This window comes from Erpetoichthys calabaricus, chromosome 11 (genome assembly GCF_900747795.2).
Source record: "Erpetoichthys calabaricus chromosome 11, fErpCal1.3, whole genome shotgun sequence".
NCBI lineage: Eukaryota > Metazoa > Chordata > Cladistia > Polypteriformes > Polypteridae > Erpetoichthys > Erpetoichthys calabaricus.
In genome coordinates, this window is record NC_041404.2 from 73,297,686 (window position 1) to 73,315,919 (window position 18,234).

An 18,234-nucleotide genomic window follows, 5' to 3' on the forward strand; every position below is an offset into this window, starting at 1 on the left:
AATGAGACAGATTATCAGGAGTCAGATGGTGAACTTGGTTTCTTGGTGCAATATGAACTGTCTGCATCCTATCAGCAAAAGTAAGTAACTGGTATTCACTTTTAGGGCATAAAAGAGCCTCCATATCCAGTCACTATTCAAGGAGTGGATGTAGAGGTGGTGCACTTGGGGGTTGGAATGGTCTTAGATCACAGAGGAACTACATAAGAAAGGGCCGGGCAGGCTCCTTTTCCTTAAGAGGCTATATTCTTTAATGTGGGAAGTGATGTCCCTCACTGCGATTTTCCACGCTGTGGTGTGCTGGGCTGTTAACATTATTTTAAGAGAGGCTTGTCAAATCAACAAGCTAATTAAAAGGTCAAGCTCAGTTACAGGTTACACTCTGGACCCCCTGGAGGCAGTAGTGAAGGAGCACATTAAAACCAAACCATCTGCCCATTATGAACAATGCTGCACATCCTCTCTCTGACACAATAACACTAAATACTTTCAGCTAACGAATTACTCAGCAGAAGTGCCTCAAAATGCTATTAGGGCTCCTTTATAGCAGCAATACAGCTGCATAATGCCTAACTGTGACTGGGCTTGCCTAGAAAGAACTTTTCTTTCTTTTTATTTTTCTTGCTTTATAGTGATTCTGGTGTGTGTTCAAGCCAAAGTGTGTCTATATATTTATTAATTTACTTATCTGCTTATGTGTTTATTTATTTAACGAGCTTATGTAAAAATCCAAATTTCTCCATGAGGACAAATACATTTATCTTTTTATATATTTATTTGTCTATATAAAACTATCTATACAGTAATTGCACAGACAGTAGCTACCTCAGTGCAATACATAGAAAACAATTTTTGATATATTAAAATATTTCTAAAGAAATTAGTAATGAAGCTTATACAATGTAAAACTTGCACTCTGTGACTGAATGCTGAAGAATTATTCAAAACAACGTATACTGAAATAAAATAATCGAAGGAAATCTCCTCTTAAGTCCGTTAACTAGATAGCTTGTACCCCAACACTGACACCAGCTAGGATTATACAAAATTTAACTTGAAGGCAGGAATTACACGTATCTCAGACCCATCATTCTTACAGAAACGTTTAACTAACTGCTTCCAATTAGTCATTGAGATATATCGTGATTATGATTCTTCTTTTGTGGCAAGCAGGACTAGGCAGCCTCAGGAGTCCACCTTTAAAACACCTGAAAAGGGATGCTGTAATGACAGGAAAATCAGTTACTATGAGAAATAATAGGCAGGTTAACAGCACTGAATGTGCAATGCTGCCTCCTCACTGAACAATAAAAGTGGTCAACTCTAAATACGATGATATCCTGATATTTGGGTAATGATATGATATGATTTTTAATGTTTTACAATATATTCAGCGGGTTGGAAAATGGATGGATGGATGGATGTAATTTAGTTCAGCAGTAGAATCCAAATCATTTTTTTATTTGACCGAGGTATAGTGGAAATTGGTTTGAAGTATCTTTGAATTCTCCAGATACTGGTAATGTTTCCTTTATCATTAGTGATAATGGAAAATAACTGCCATATTACCGATTTTGGTTTTATTATAATACTGGCTTTAAAATGATCATTTTAAAGACACTTTATTGTCAGCAGTCCTCATTTAGCTACCTCATTTTATGCATAATCTGAGGTAGCTGAAGAATTGATGCACATTGCTTAAAATAATGAGGTGCAATTTACATATAAAAAATGACATATGAAAATATATACTGTATAATCAGGTCGACTGTATTACTTTTTGCTTCCAGTATACAGTGGAGAAATGAGAGAAATGCAGTTGAGTTTAGTTATTCCCTGACCAACTGCTCCTGCCTGTAGCATCGAATTGGCATGCCATGCTGCACATTCTTCTTCTAACCTCCAAATGTGAAAAAGAACCACTATCATAAAGAATATTAACATGAAAAACTATAAACATATTTAAACTACATTGCTCTCCAAAATGTTTTGAGATGATGATACATTTTTCCTTGATTTACTCCTCTCTGCTCCATAGTTTAAAATTATAAATCAAACAATTCAGACATGATTAAAGCACACATTGCAGACTTTAAGGCGATTTTCATACATTTCGGTCACACCTTGTAGAAATGACCACTTTTTATACATGGTCTCCCCACTTCAGGCACCATAATGTTTGGGTCATGGCAATGGTAGCTATTTACACATTTAGTACATTGTTGCATAGCTCTTGCATACAATGACTGCTTAAAGTCTGCGATTCATAGACATCACCAAGTGCTGAGTATCTCCTCTAATAATGCTCTGCCAAGCAATCTTCAGCTCCTGCTTGTTGCTGGGGTGTGTCCACTTAAGCTTTCTCTTCAGCATATGGAAGGCATGCTCAATTTGATTTAAATGAATGGACTGGCTTGGCCATTCAAGAGGCGATACTCATGTGTATGAGATCATTATCTTGCAGTAGGATGAAGCGCCGTCCAATGAGTTTAAAGGCATTTACTGGGCCTTCACCAGATGTTTCTGTACACCTCAGAACTCCTGTCAGCAGTTACATCATTACTGAAGAGAAGTGTGTGTGTGTTCCTGTGGCAGCCATACATGCCTAAGCCATAACACCTCTACCTCCATGTTTAACAGATGAGGTGGAATGCTTTGGATCTTGGGCAGCTCCTTTTCATCTCCACACTTTGCTCTTGCCATCACTCTGATACAGGTTTATCTTTGTCTCATCTGCCCACAAGACCTTTTTCCAGAATTCTGCAGTTCTTTTAAGTACTTTTTCATAAACTGTTAACTGGCCATCCTCTTTTGTGGCTAGTGGTTTGCATCTTGCAGTGTGGCCTCTGTATCTCTGTTAATGAAGACTTCGGTGGATAGTCGTCTGTGACACACACATCTGCCTGATCTGTCAGAGAGGCAATTGGGGCTTTTTCTTTACCACAGTGAGGATTCTTCTGTCTTCAACAGTGGAGGTCTTCCTTGACCAACCAGTCTCTTTGCAATTACTGTGCACACCTATGCATTCTTTCTTCATAATGGTATTCCAGACATTTGATTTAGTCTCAAATGGTTTTATTGATGTTTTTTAGTGTATCAATTACTTCTTTGTCTTTCATTGGCACAGCTCTTGTTCTCATGTTGAGAAATGGCATCTAAAAACTCCAAATGTAGTCTGTATGTTGAAGCAAGCCTACATATCTTATGCCTGCACTAATGAAGCAATGAAACACTTGAATAATCACAAGCATCTATGACACCAATTGTCCAAAACATTATAGTGCCCTGACATGGGGAGACCATGTAGAAAAGTTGTTAGCATTTCTACAAGAAGTGACCAAAATAGATGAAAATATCCTTAAAGTCTACACTTTAATCAAATTTGAATTGTTTGATTTGTAATTTTAAACGGTGGAGCAGAGGGTTAACTATGGCACTATATTTCTGAACATTACTCAAATATTTCCTTACTTTTAATCTAAATATCCAAACCTTAACCTTTTGGCTGATTTAAGAACCCTAGGCAACACTAATTTTACATGGAATACATTTTTATGTATATAATAAAAACCACAACAACAGAAAGGTGATATACCATGACAAAAACTACAGCAGCATATATCAATTTTTCCGCCCATCAATAAGATAGACTAGTGTTTATGTTAAGACAGACCACAAAAACTTGGTTGTCATTCTTCAAATTGGAACAAAAGGTAAAGTTAATGGAAATTGACAAGATCATTTTCTAAGAGACTCTGCTTGTGCCACATGCTAATACAAGACAAGATAACAATTTTTGGGGGCACTAAACACCTTTATTACAGATAGAACCTGTATTGCTGGGATTCCCTTAAATCTAAATTGAAACTCACTAACATACTGGAAAACCACATGTGAAGGTTGTTGTACAGTAATCCCTCGCTATATCGCGCTTCACCTTTCGCGGCTTCACTCCATCGCAGATTTTATATGTAAGCATATTTAAATATATATCGCGGATTTTTCACTGCTTCGCGGGTTTCTGCGGACAATGGGTCTTTTAATTTCTGGTACATGCTTCCTCAGTTGGTTTGCCCAGTTGATTTCATACAAGGGACGCTATTGGCAGATGGCTGAGAAGCTACCCAGCTTACTTTTCTCTTTCTCTTGCGCTGACTTTCTCTGATCTTGACGTAGGGGGATTGAGCAGGGGGGCTGTTCGCACACCTAGACGATACGGATGCTAGTCTAAAAATGCTGAAAGATTATCTTCACGTTGCTATCTTTTGTGCAGCTGCTTCCTGAAACGACATGCTGCACCGTGCTTCACATACTTAAAAGCTCGAAGGGCACGTATTGATTTTTGCTTGCTTGTTTTTCTCTGTCTCTCTCTCTCTTTCTGTGCTCTTGACGGAGGGGGTGTGAGCTGCCACCTTCAACAGCTTTGTGCCGCGGTGCTTCGCATACTTAAAAGCCAAACAGCCCTATTGATTTTCCTCTGCCTTTATGACATTCTCTGCTCCTGACTCCTTTGAAGAGGAAGATATGTTTGCATTCTTTTAATTGTGAGACTGAACTGTCATCTCTGTCTTGTCATGGAGCACAGTTTAAACTTTTGAAAAAGAGACAAATGTTTGTTTGCAGTGTTTGAATAACGTTCCTGTCTCTCTACAACCTCCTGTGTTTCTGCGCAAATCTGTGACCCAAGCATGACAATATAAAAATAACCATATAAACATATGGTTTCTACTTCGCGATTTTCTTATTTCGCGGGTGGCTCTGGAACGCAACCCTCGCGATGGAGGAGGGATTACTGTATAATGGTTTAAAGAAGGGAACGGTAGTTTAAGGCAAGAATGCTTAATACAAGAAATTAAAAAAATAAAACAGCAGAACTGTTTGTGAATGTATGGATGACACTGCAAGAATAACAGAAACTTGAATAAATCCAGGAATTAAAATTAAAATGGAAGACTGAAAAAAGTGAAGGTGAGATTGAAAGGCCAGATACTTAGATGAGTTGTTCTATTTCACAATTGCTATTTTTTCTGTCTGTTGCATGTTTATATGCAATATTTATAACTTTTTAATTTGATATGGTTGCACAAGTGCTGATATTTATTTCTGCTATATCATCATTGTGTTGGTTAGTAATTTATGTCGTCGTCTTCTTTAGCCATTTCCTTTTCTTCTGAGGTCACTATTTTTGACTAAACTCCAACTGTGTCACTATACCTTGTACTGTATTGCTATAGTTTTGTTTAAGAGGAACAATCTTTTCATTATACTGATATGGCCTAGTGAGAAAGTGAACTCAATAAATCGAGGGATTTTAAGTGCAAAAATCTGTAAAAATAAAAGGAATTACACTGAAATACTGATACAGAACACTGTGCATACACACAGTAATGGCAAGGTTTTAAAGCAGCTCTGAATAGGAAGGGCTCGCAGTGTATGCAGGTGGCATGGGGTAGTGTTATATCCTGGTGCTGTGTTCAGCCCAGTTTTGCCTAGAGATACTTTTCATCTCCTTGTTGCAGTTGTTACTTGGACATAATTTTAATATAGCATATGGGTGTATTACATATAGGCAAATCCTGCATTAAGATTAAAATTAACTCATCCATGTCCAATGAGCTACATCTCAATTTACCACGTAAATATAGGATGGTCCAGATCTAACTATGCAACTTTTAATGCAATGCAATAATTGCATAATTAGATCTGGACCACCCTGTATAAACTCTGAAATCTAAATTCATATGAGGAAAATGAGAAGTCATGAAATTATGAAATGTCTGACATCCTGACATAAAAACAACCAACCATACAAAAAGAGTTAAAGTTGACAAGAACAAAGGTCTTATAGTATTCAGGTAAGTTGGTGAGAAAGCACAGTTGTCAGTGTTGCTGCCCCATAGCTCCAAAAACCTGTCTTCTAATCTGAGTCAGTCACAGCAGAGAGAGCAAAGTTTGAAGTGTGAGTTTGTGCATAAGCGTGCACTGAAATGGACAAGTGCAGCATTGACAGATTATCTCTCTATTGGGTGTAATGCTGTCAGGATAAGCTCTACGACTATAAATTGGTCTGTCTGTGCTATATATCAAGGATGGATTTTCTGTCTCTGAAATCAGCAAAAACTAAAACAATTTAGCTTAAAATGTTGGCTTTGAGGAGATGTAAAATGTGTAAATACAATTATGGTTTAGCAGAGATGGGTCAGGCAGGAAAAGAAACTTTCACAAAATACAGGTATCCCAAAATAAGAGGGTTCACATTTTATGAGATGTATCACCTAACAAAGCTTTTTGCATTATACTGTAAGTCATTTTCTTTAATGTTATGAGAATCAATGTGGCAGATTATTTTCAGAGTGGCAGACAGCTATGTAAGGAAAAGACACAAGAAACCAAGGACACCAGCATCTTATTCTTTCAAGCAAGTAATCCACATGCTGTTTCCACTGCTGCTATTACATCTGGGACCATTGCAATGGAAGGGAAAAAGGCAGAAGACACAGAAAATCCAGCAATGGAGTTAGAAGAAATCTATGCCTCTTTCTCTACGCATTTTCCTTCTCCAAAAGCCCCTGACCTGCTGCCAATCTGCCCGCAACAATGATGCCGCCACCACCACCCCTTCCTCTATTTGTTATCAAATGGCTTATTGAGAAGGATAGTGATGGCTTTTTTATTGTTTATAATGTATAGAAACTCTGTTGTTGTCGGCCATTCTAATTAAATCACAAATGCTCTACACAAATACCCTAAGTTCTTGTCTATAAGCCGCGGCTTATCTAAGGAAAAAAGTTGTGAAAATGAAAAAATAGAATAATCGGCTTATACATAAGTCTGGCTTATACAGTAATCCCTCCTCCATCGCGGGGGTTGCGTTCCAGAGCCACCTGCGAAATAAGAAAATCCGCAAAGTAGAAACCATATGTTTATATGGTTATTTTTATATTGTCATGCTTGGGTCACAGATTTGCGCAGAAACACAGGAGGTTGTAGAGAGACAGGAACGTTATTCAAACACTGCAAACGAACATTTGTCTCTTTTTCAAAAGTTTAAACTGTGCTCCATGACAAGACAGATGACAGTTCTGTTTCACAATTAAAAGAGTGCAAACATATCTTCCTCTTCAAAGGTGTGTGTGTCACATAGATAGAGAAAACAATCTCTAGCAAACAAATCAATGGTGCTGTTTGGCTTTTAGGTATTCGAAGCACCGCGGCACAAAGCTGTTGAAGGCGGCAGCTCATACCCCCTCCGTCAGGAGCAGACAAAGAGAGATAGAGAGAGACAGAGTTTGTTTTTCAGTCAAAAATCAATACGTGTCCTTCGAGCTTTTAAGTATGCGAAGCACTGTGCAGCATGTCTTTTCAGGAATCAGCTTTACAAAAGATAGCAACGTGAAGATAATCTTTCAGCATTTTTAGACGAGCGTCTGTATCGTCTAGGTGTGCGAACAGCCCCCCTGCTCAATCCCCATACGTCTGGATCACAGATAGTCAGCACAAAAGTGAGAGAAAAGTAAGCAATCTAGCTTCTCAGCCATCTGCCAATAGCGTCCCTTGTATGAAATCAACTGGGCAAACCAACTGAGGAAGCATGTACCAGAAATTAAAAGACCCATTGTCCGCAGAAATCCGCGAACCAGCAAAAAATCCGCGATATATATTTAAATATGCTTACATATAAAATCACAATTTAAAATGACCGCTACGCGCGCGTGTTGACTCAGCGACACCCAGAGCAGAAAGAACGCACTCCGGCCGCTCCAACCGCGCCATGCGGGGAGTGAGAGAGACGCCAATATCTCACACTCTCTCCCCCCTTAAAGAAATTAAATGGGTGCGAGTGAGACCACTGACCTCCCTCCCTTCTATTAGTTATAGGTTATAGTACGTTCGGCTTATCCATGAGTCTGGCTTATCTATGATACGATTTTATTTTAAAAATTCGTATGATTTTTGGTCTCCAGCTTATACATGAGTCCGGCTTATAGACAAGAACCTAGGGTACAATGAGTATCAAACAGTCTGTTTGATTTGCTGACAAATTAGTGTATACTACAATGCAGTAGCTCCAAATGGGCCAAAAGGGAGCCAGTGAACGGCAGTATTACCGAGTCATTAAAAAAAGGAACATGCTTATTTTTAGAGTTTGTTGAATACTAATATTAAATTAGTTAATTCAGTGGTTAATTTGGTGTCATGTGAGGAAAAGAGAGTACCAGTTTTTTGGACTTGGAAATGCATACATTTTTCCCTGTTGATTAATGACAACCATAGTGTCTGTGAAATTACACAACTTTGCCTTATGAGGGTTTACTCAGGTAAACATTATTCTCATATAGAGGGCAGGACTGTATTGGACATGTTACTCTAGAAATTAGAAACGGTACAACAATTCACACCTTTGACTAAGAGACTTTAATAAGAAAATGGAAACAGCACCGACTTCGTTTACGAATATGAACACTTGAGAGCAATTGATGAAAGAAAACAAGTAAAGGAAAAGATTTCTGCTAACCCAAAATATGACACTTAAAAGCACTTTCAGTATTCGCAAAACCACACATTTTATAAAGTATTAAAAAAGTAAATATGTACCATCAAGTGGAACCCTCTTTCGTAGAGACAATCTCTCCATTCTTCTCTGGGTCTCTGCTAAACTGAAGAGAACACCATACACATATTGACGTGCTGATCGAAACAGTGCAGCAGCAGGTGGAAGATCAGGATTGCACTCATCTTCTATACACACTGCAATCTTAATTTCCCCCTATGAAAAACATGCAAAATATGTTAAAAAAAGAAACAAGCACAACACCATATATGTCCAAACCTCTAGACAAGAGAGCTATTGTTAAGCTGCTTACTTTCACAATCTCACCTTTGTAAGAACATGGTAAATGTAGGGATACATAAGCCCCCTCCTGTGTCGATGCTCTGCTACGCGCAATACTTCTGCACCAACCTCGGGCAGTGGAGGCGTAGTGATGTCCATATGATTGCGGGTTGCCATGGAGAGGAGGGAAGGGATCTGAGGGCTGCCATTCCCATGATGACATTCGCTACTACCACCTACTTTGCCCCGGTCACTCCCAGAATCATCCCAACCTCCTTTTGATTGTGATTTATCTGGGATATGGCTTAAAAAAAAAAAAAAAAACACATGAGAAAGCACGTTATTAGTAATTCTAAGATGTTGGCATAGACCGCATCCTAATTCCTGATGAAAAATATTGCCACTGCATACTACTATATTCAATGAACTGTAAACTAAATAAAAAAAATGTAGCAATAACAAATACTGCATCGCTGTGGCATGTAATTCAGCATAGTATTAAGTGCATAAAATACACTGTAGCAGTGGTGGCGGGGACTGGACATGGGCCACTGGAATTAAATGCAGTTATATCAACTACTCACTTAAATGGATATCTATGTTCAGCCAGTTGACGATCTGACTGCTAGCTTGGAGGATCTTCTTGTGTCAACAGTTCCTCTCTCATCAGCTTTGTGGTGCACGACTAACTGGTTAGCTGTCCCCACAAATACATGCCATTGTACCAATTGTATCCATCAAGTAATTCTCATAGGGTGTCCACCAGATATTGTGACGGCATTTCTACAATATACTTACATCACCAAAATCTTGGTTTGCTTTACTGATGTTGGCCAGTCATTTTCGATTGCTTTTCATCTGACACCAACCTCCATTTCAGAAAGAGAAATGCAGAGCTGGCTAGATTTAAATTAGGAGGTTTAGTTCACCAGTCCAAGGCTTTTTACTTGTTTCCCTACTGAAATTCTTAGCCACACACATTTTTCTTTAACATTATACAAGAATAATCTATACACATAAAAAGATACAATTTTTTTTAAATCACATTTCACAATAGAAAACAATTTTGTCCAAAGCAGAAAGTTAACAAAACAATTTTATGCCACATAGTAATATTCCAAATATTAATTAAATTTTGGTATTTTTATTTTAACTTCAATATACGTATATTAAAAATATAAAGTTGCTGGTGACCGCTATAACAGACAATCAACGACCAAATAAAGAACAATATACTTGGCCATCCTATGCTAGCAAGGGTGAACCCAAACACCTGGAACAATTTTTTAATTTGTAAAGCCCTTCTGTAGCAGAATCACTATAAAAGATGGCAGTAAGACATCCAGGCTTTGCCCCCAGCTGGGAGTGTAACAGTACATTGCCCTTCGTCGTCCCCTGTAACATGTTCTCAGACCCAAAGCTGTGCAGACAATAGCACATTTACTTTCTACTCTTAAGTCGCCCACGCTTAAACCACACATTGTCTCTGGTCTTAACATAAATGAAAGTTTAACAGCTATACAGAGAGCAAACAAAAGCAGCACCCTAGAGTTGTCTTTTTACTGTTGGAGAGGACACTGATATTTCAGAGCACTATTTAAGGAAGCAGCCAACTGAGGATTTGTAATGCATTTGGTTTTCAAACTATAGAATCTGATGTACATATCCTTTTGTTCAGGTGCATATCTAAGATTCTGCTTCTTTTTCTATCCTGATTAGATCCAGATTTCTCTTTTCTCTCAAGAATGCAGTGTGTAATTTTCACTCACTTCATAGTCTTTCACATTACTTCTAGTACCGAAAATACCAAAACGCTGGTACCACATGGTTTTAAAAATCAGGTTTTTTCAGTACCAGTATACCGCGCAACCCTATCATCTGATTTCTCTAATCATATGCACATTCCAAATGTTTTCTCTCATATTTCCTATCCAGTAACTGAAAAGAACTGCTTAATATCAATAATAAAAATTCAAACATTTTTATACTTGTAGTGTTGAGTTAGTGATTTCCAAGATAATTGAGAATATTTTCATTTAAACAAAGGTTTTGTAAAAACATGCTTTTAAAATTTGGTTTGTCAGAGGATCACTCTGGAAAAAATTGGTACATTTGTAACATTTGCTATTTTAAGATCAAAATCCTAATCATTAGCTGGTAAAAAAAAAGAAAGGAGTAATATTTAAAGGATAATCAAATTTTTTCAAATTTAAAATATTTCAGACTCTAGGTGCTTTGATGTTACAAATCTCTCCCCGCCGTTAAAAAAAAAAAAAAAAAAAAACAACATCTCCCAATTTTAAGGCTTCCTATGTGAAATCAATCTGGTCAGTTTTACATGAATCCATCATTTCAGAATTCTTGTATTTAAAAAGGTGGGTTTTTTTTTTGTTTTTTTTAACATGAGTGGTCAGACCTTGTTATTGCTTAGCCTATAAATCCAGAATTAAAAAAATTAACTGGACTGACATAAATTTATTCAATTAACTGTAATTGAGACTGCAGTACATTCACCACATAGCATGTTATTTGTAATTTTACTACGTTATGTTATATTTTAAGGGGTTATACCCATGAATTTAGATTGCATTTAAAAAACAAACAAAATTTAGTATTTGCAGATTCATATTCAGCAATAAAGTATGTTGTTCTGCTAATTATGTCTCTCTTCATGGGTCTCTAACACAGAACATTTCATATTAATTAACACTAAATACATTTTGGTATTAATAAATGAAGCAGGTCTTTTCATCACCAGTGAACACAAGCCCAATAGTGCTTGGCAAGATGGCAAGGATGGCACTGATGCACAATCTCACTAAGAGCGCAGTGCTTGTCTGTCTGCAACATTAGCGCGACATTCACTCCACTTGTATAACTATTTTGATTATAATTGTTCTCATGTTATTTTCTACCCTTTGAAGAGATAGTGTATATGTGTAAAGGTGTGTATGAAAATATAGGTCAAATAGTGTCCTTTACTGATTCAATATGGTATGCAGTACTTTATATTCCAATACAGGACAATTCTGTATTACAAGGAATGTGTGGCGATACTACTGGTGTGTATAGATGATGAGCATTATCAACAAACAACACAGGAAATGATCAAGTGTTATTAGCAAACTTGGATTCATCTGGTGTGGTTTCATTAATTGTGAAGTGCAGTCAAATTTTAGGGTTTGTGTTAAAAAAAAAACAAAAAACTTAATCATAGAGATTCTTAAAGTGTTAACTGCACACACTAACAGTGATTAATCAGCAGCTCTAATAAATATATGCACATATTCACATGTACTTAAACTTTTGTAATCAATGCGCTTGGATTATCTTTTTTCTTTCACATATTTTGTATTTAAGTTACTGTCCTTTTTTACATTATACAGTGTGTGTATATATAGAGTGGAACCTCGGTTTGCGAGTAACTTGGTTTACGAGTGTTTTGCAAGACGAGCAAAAAGTTTTGATAAATTTTTACTTGATAAACGAGCGAGGTCTTACAGTACGAGTAGTATGTATACGCTTTGTCTGCTGAGCGTCATGTGATCACAACTGAGCTGATGGTTCTTCTCTCTCTTGCTACGGGATTGTGGGCAATCATCTCCTATTCTCTGTCCGAGTCGCGTGCCTCACTCATATAGTCAACATCCGTACGAGCGTATACTGTTTACTACAGCATTAGCATTGTGACTGTGTGCACGCGCGCGCTTGTGTGTGTGTGTGTGTGTATGTGTGTGTGTGTGCGTGTCTCTAATGATCTAATGATTTTGTTTCATTACATTTTTTTCTGTTGCTCATATTGTTGGCTATTTGTTATAGTTTGTGATGATCACCGCCGCCAAGGAGATACTTTTTTTTTGTTTAAAAATATATTTTGCCATTTCCCACTTGTCCTCTACATCCTCCTTGTGTTCATGAACTGTATACACCATTCAGAGAACAGACTGATGCTTGGATCGACTTGTGTTGATGTGCTCAATACAATCAGAGAATGAATGCAAAGCCCCTGTTCTGTTTAATCTGCTCCTACAAATGCATGACACAAAATAAAGGTATTACAACTCACATTTGATTGGCCACATCGTTTTTCTTTCATAGCACTCATAAATCAATTTCTAAAGTAACTCAATAATATGATAAAAGTCTATGTTATTTTTTAAATTATTCATGAGTTCTGCTGTTGTGGACTGAAATTCTACCTCGAACACAAAGCACAAATTGCTCCTAGTATGTGTGATCACCCTGCAATGGGTTGGTGCCCTGTCTAGGGGTTGTTCCTGCCTGTGCCTGTTGCTTGCTGAGATAGGCTCCCGCTGCCTCATGATCCTGCCTTGAATAAGCAGGTTTGGAAAACAGATGGGTATATGGATATATCATCACCACTGGGAGCCACTTTGAAGTAATTTGTCTACTTGTCATGCAAGAATGAAGTACTAACTTTCACTCTATACTACCAATACTGTAAAAAACCTAGTGTCATTATGTTTTTGGAATTTTGGTATTGACTTGATACCAAAGCATTGGTTTCCAAGCATTGTGTGGGTATATCTGTATGATGACTTAAGGTAATGAAGCAACTATTTATGTATATTTTAAAAGTTTGCCCTTTTGTCATTGTTGGTTGAAATGCTAGTATGCTTCCATCAACTACACTACATCTCTTATTTTTATGCATGATTGGAACTATGAAAGTTGCCACTGTGGCAGGCGGCCGGGTCCCACACCCAGCTGGGACGCCCCTTCTGCGTATGTTCCGGGGGAGCAACCATGGGCTACTCAGTACCTCCCCCGGGACGCTTGGTGGCAGCCTCCCTGGCTGACGATGGTGCCTCAGTTTCCCACTGGGCTCCATGGGAGATGGAGTTCTCCACAGCCCTGTTGGGATCTGGGGTGGCTGCCAGGGGGTGTTGCATGGGTTGAGACTGCATGGACGGCTCTGCAGCTCCGCACGGAAGTGCAATTGGAAACAGGTGATCAAGTGCCTGGAGCACTTCTGGGTGGGCTATAAAAGGGGCCAGAAACCACCACTCAGGAGCCAGAGTTGGGAGGAGGAGGACGAAGCTAGATGGGAGGAGTGGTGGTGCCAGAAGGAGGTGTTGTGATACTTGTAAATTATTTGGAATGTGTTGTGTCTGAGGGGTTCACGGGGAAGACGTGCCCCTCAGGTGCTTTTAAACGTGCCTCAGTGTGAGTCTGTGCTGGGTCTGGCGTAATATAGCGTCTTATTTACACTACTTTATATTTTTTTTGTTCAAAAATACTTTTTCAATACCACAGTAAACTGGACGGCTGGCTCAATAATAGAATCCATTGACCACAGAATGCACCTACAGTGTTGGTGTGAGTGGGTGGGGAAGTGGTTTTCACAAACATCACTACAGGAGACAGCTGTATTCGATAAAGCTATAAAAATTATTCAAATTTGATTCTTGTAAAATTCCTGCAAATTACAAGGCTGTACTAGAATTGAAGCCTACAATTAAAACTGCCTCATCATAAAATGAACTTGAACAAATGTCTATCCTCAAGAAACAGTAATGCCATCGTCAGTCATTCTCATTCTACCATATGCTGAATAGCAACTCAACATACAATAATGTTCTGTTCCATCACAACTTCTCTCTATTGTATTTACTAACAATATGCAGGTGTACAATGCTGTTGGATCTGTGATAAAACCATACTGTCATCAACTGATTTCAGAGATTCAGTGATGCATAATTTAATCCGGTGTTATAACGTCCATCCATCCATTTTATCAACCCGCTTATAACATCACAAAATATAGACAGTGGTGAGCAAAACAGACAAGTTTTCGTTTGCATACATCCATTCATATTCCAAACTTGATTATCCAGAACAAGGTTGGGGTGGAGCTGGAACCATCCCAGCAAGTTTCAAGAGAAAGGCTGAAACAATCCCCATGTGGAACATCCATCCATCCCAGAATGAGTGTGCGCACACATACACACTATTGACAATTTAGCATTGCATACAGCTTTGCAAAACTTATGGTAAACTTCATTTCACATGCGATTATGCAACGGTGAAACTCATTACTAAGGGTGTTTTGGAGTTTTATAAGTTTTTTTGGGGGGGTTGAAAGAAAGTAACACTGGGTTCGACAACACTGTATACCCCTATTTGACCTATACAGCTACAGAACAGGATCTAGATGAAAATAAACTGGCACAAACTGTATTTCAGAAACGCAACATGGTCAAACAACACACGATGAGACAAAATGATGCATGCTTAGACGCTAAAATTGTTATCCAAGTTTGATGAAATAAAAAAAAAAAAAACACTGTACTTGTGGTCTTAGATATGTGCAGATAACAATGCCCCAGTTTACTTCTGCTGCCTGTTGGGAATTGTAGTACCCATGTCAATTATGGTTTTTAGGTTACAGTGCCCCTCCCTCTCCCTGCCATATAGCCCATATTTTCTGTTAGACTAATCACATGTGCAAAATTGCGTGTAAATTGGTTTAGCTGGTTTGATGCAAAATGGCAAACAGACAAACAAGCAGCTTACAATTTTATTACACACATTGATGCAAGTGGAGAAAGAAAAATTTAATATTCTGTTACACCCTCAGCCCCCCATGACGTGACAACATGACAGGCTTTTGAACTAGTAATAGCGGTTGCCCATCCCGATATTGTTGTAGACTATGATGGTATAATATGCACATCTGTTGTTCTAAGTCACATCAATAAACACCCCTAAAAGAATGGTGTCAACTGCAGTATTTGGTTGCATTATCCAAGTATATATTGTTCTCAATTTAAAGAAATATATCCTCAATTTTAAGCAAAATTTACCCTAAACAAGAATTTATCTATTATGTTAAGACTTAAAATCACAAGGTGTAAATGAACATAAAAGTAATTTTAGTTGGTGGAGTTCACATCCCACATCAGTCTGCCACTGTTCTAAGTTTAACTTGAAAACAGTAAAAGTGTCAAAGCCATTTGAAGAACATAAACATCAACCAGACATTTGCACATAGCTCTGTGTATAGTTGACAGCCAAGACAACAAGGCAGAATCATCTACACTGCTCAAAGTTTAGAATTTTTCTCAGCACTGTAGTATTTTATTAGTAATAGTATTTATTTTACAGAAACCATTGCAAATATAGCAAATTAAATTTTTTAAAGAAAACAACAGTGTAAACCAATTGCATAAAAATCACCTTTGCATTTACAGTCAAAAAAATCTCTTACTTTACGCCTGCACTATTGTGGTCTTCTCCATCTGAAGACGATGATGGCGATGAAGCAGGCCCCGAGGAAGGAGATGGTTTAGTGGCTAAATGATGATTAGGATACTTGTTTCCCATGTTCCCAGATGATGTGTTAGCCATTGTGGAGCCAGAAATACGACCAGCAGTATTATCATAGGGAGCAGACCACTCTGTGAAGGGAATCTTGGATAAACCATCATTACATTCCTGCACAGGCAAATGACCTCCGGGTGCTGAGGATGGGTGTGAAAACATCAGAGCTGGGTTTGGATGGGGACCACTTAGGAAAGATCCTCCATGATAAGGTAGCTTTCCAGACATATTTGGGGCCACAAACTAAAATAAATATAAAAAATAAATAATCATGAAAAACAATGCAACAAGAACATTTTTCACCCAAAGTCAAGTCCCTTTAAATTTAAAGCACTAGTAAAATAGTTACTCTTAAATACACAGAAAGGAATGCACCAAGAAAAAACAATTACAGGAACACTGTTATTATTTCTCTCTCTGTCTCAGGCAGCATACAAGTTTGATGTATTGTGTCATAACTGTCAAGAGTATTTCAATACTGCACAGTCCACCAATTTGAATAATGCTTTTTCTTTTGAAAGAAGATATTTAATAACACACACGCACACATTTAATAAAGTAATAAGACATACAGAATAAAGATTTTTTTATTTAAAATCTGTCAGTCTAACAAACCTCAGGATGAGAGCCAACGAAGCACGATGCACATAAAGTGCCTTCTATTTTAAGTATAAAACATATGCATTTGTCAAAACACAAGTGTTACTTTTTTAATCAGAAGTTTCTCACCAAAGATTTGCCGGGTTGCAATGCTCCAATGTGACCATGAGGTGGTGCTGGTCCTCCAAATTGACCTGGACCAAATCCAGAAACTGCAGAAAACAAAGGAAAACATCCTTTGGATCAACCAACTTATCACACAAAGACTCTGACTACTTTAGTCTAAACAATGTGGGAAATATTCAGCCTTCAGAAAAACTGTTCTAAAAAGGCTAAGGTTTTAACTACACTTTACTATTTTTTATTATTAATTTCTATAAAAAACTTTATAGGACTCAAATGATTTCTTGACAGGTGTCCTAGTCATTTACTTACTATGTGACAGTATAACATTCACACTTTCATAGTCTACATTGATCTTCATTACATTGACTGTGAGGAGCATATTTTGCATGGGAAGTACTAGAAAACTCAAATCTCTTGTAACATCCCTTATTGAAAGGAAACCTTATGTCACTGACAGGATTATATTTAATAGACTCCACTTGCAGAACCAGTGATCCTTTTTGTGTGTTATTGTGTGATTATTTGCAAAACTGTTGATACATAATGAGTCCCACGAGTTGTCTATTAAGTAAAACGTAGAATTACTATAATAAATGAATAATAACACACATAAAATTTGTGATTTGATAAAGGCTATTCTTGGCTGGTTTGAAGATCATGATTATTTGTATTACTTTCTGTTAAAATAAATAAGCCTTGGATTTTACCATTAAAACCATAAATAAATGATGCTGTGTCATGTCTCTCCAAAGTCATTTCCCTCCTATTAGTTCTAAATATGTATATACTATACATCTATATTGTACCTGGTGTTAAGGATGTGAGATAATGTGCTTGGGAGTAAACGTCAATGTAAGGTTACATAAACGTTTCAACAGTCTATAAGAATATAATGTACTCAAATTACATTGAGAGCAGAAACCTAGTTATCCATGATCTATTACCTGCACATAAAATAAGTTGTTTATAACAGTGAATTTAACCTACTATACATCAAAAATGTTAACAAATATGAATCTAGTATCTAAACATATTATGCAAAGCAGCAGTAAATTAATTTAGATATGGGTGACATAGGCAATCGCCCAGGGTGGCATCTTGCCAACAGTGGTAAAGGGCGCCACAAAAAAAGATCCAAAATGGTGATTAGAGCCAGTCAATACATTAGTGGTGCCATTTATGAAATATAAGGGAAGTGAAGGGTAAGTGGCACGCACACACACTGTAAATTCCACAATATGTAAACAGAGGGACACGATTTATGCAAGTCTAATATTGACTATCCATTATGGACGCTGATGAATGCTGCCACCTCTCCCTTCCTTGGGCTC

At 37.6% G+C, this 18,234-nt stretch overlaps 1 protein-coding gene across 1 annotated transcript in view; it reads right to left on the reverse strand.

Annotated features, from left to right (window-relative positions):
* fam120c (family with sequence similarity 120C) overlaps window positions 1-18,234 on the reverse strand; it is an 81,847-nt gene that overhangs the window by 30,590 nt on the left and 33,023 nt on the right. The window contains exons 6-9 of the mRNA XM_028813350.2: window positions 16,907-16,989; window positions 16,065-16,420; window positions 8,879-9,137; window positions 8,596-8,767 (exon numbers count right to left, since the gene is read on the reverse strand). Of these exons, the coding sequence (XP_028669183.1) occupies window positions 8,596-8,767; window positions 8,879-9,137; window positions 16,065-16,420; window positions 16,907-16,989 (870 nt within the window). The remainder of the gene's footprint in view (window positions 1-8,595; window positions 8,768-8,878; window positions 9,138-16,064; window positions 16,421-16,906; window positions 16,990-18,234) is intronic.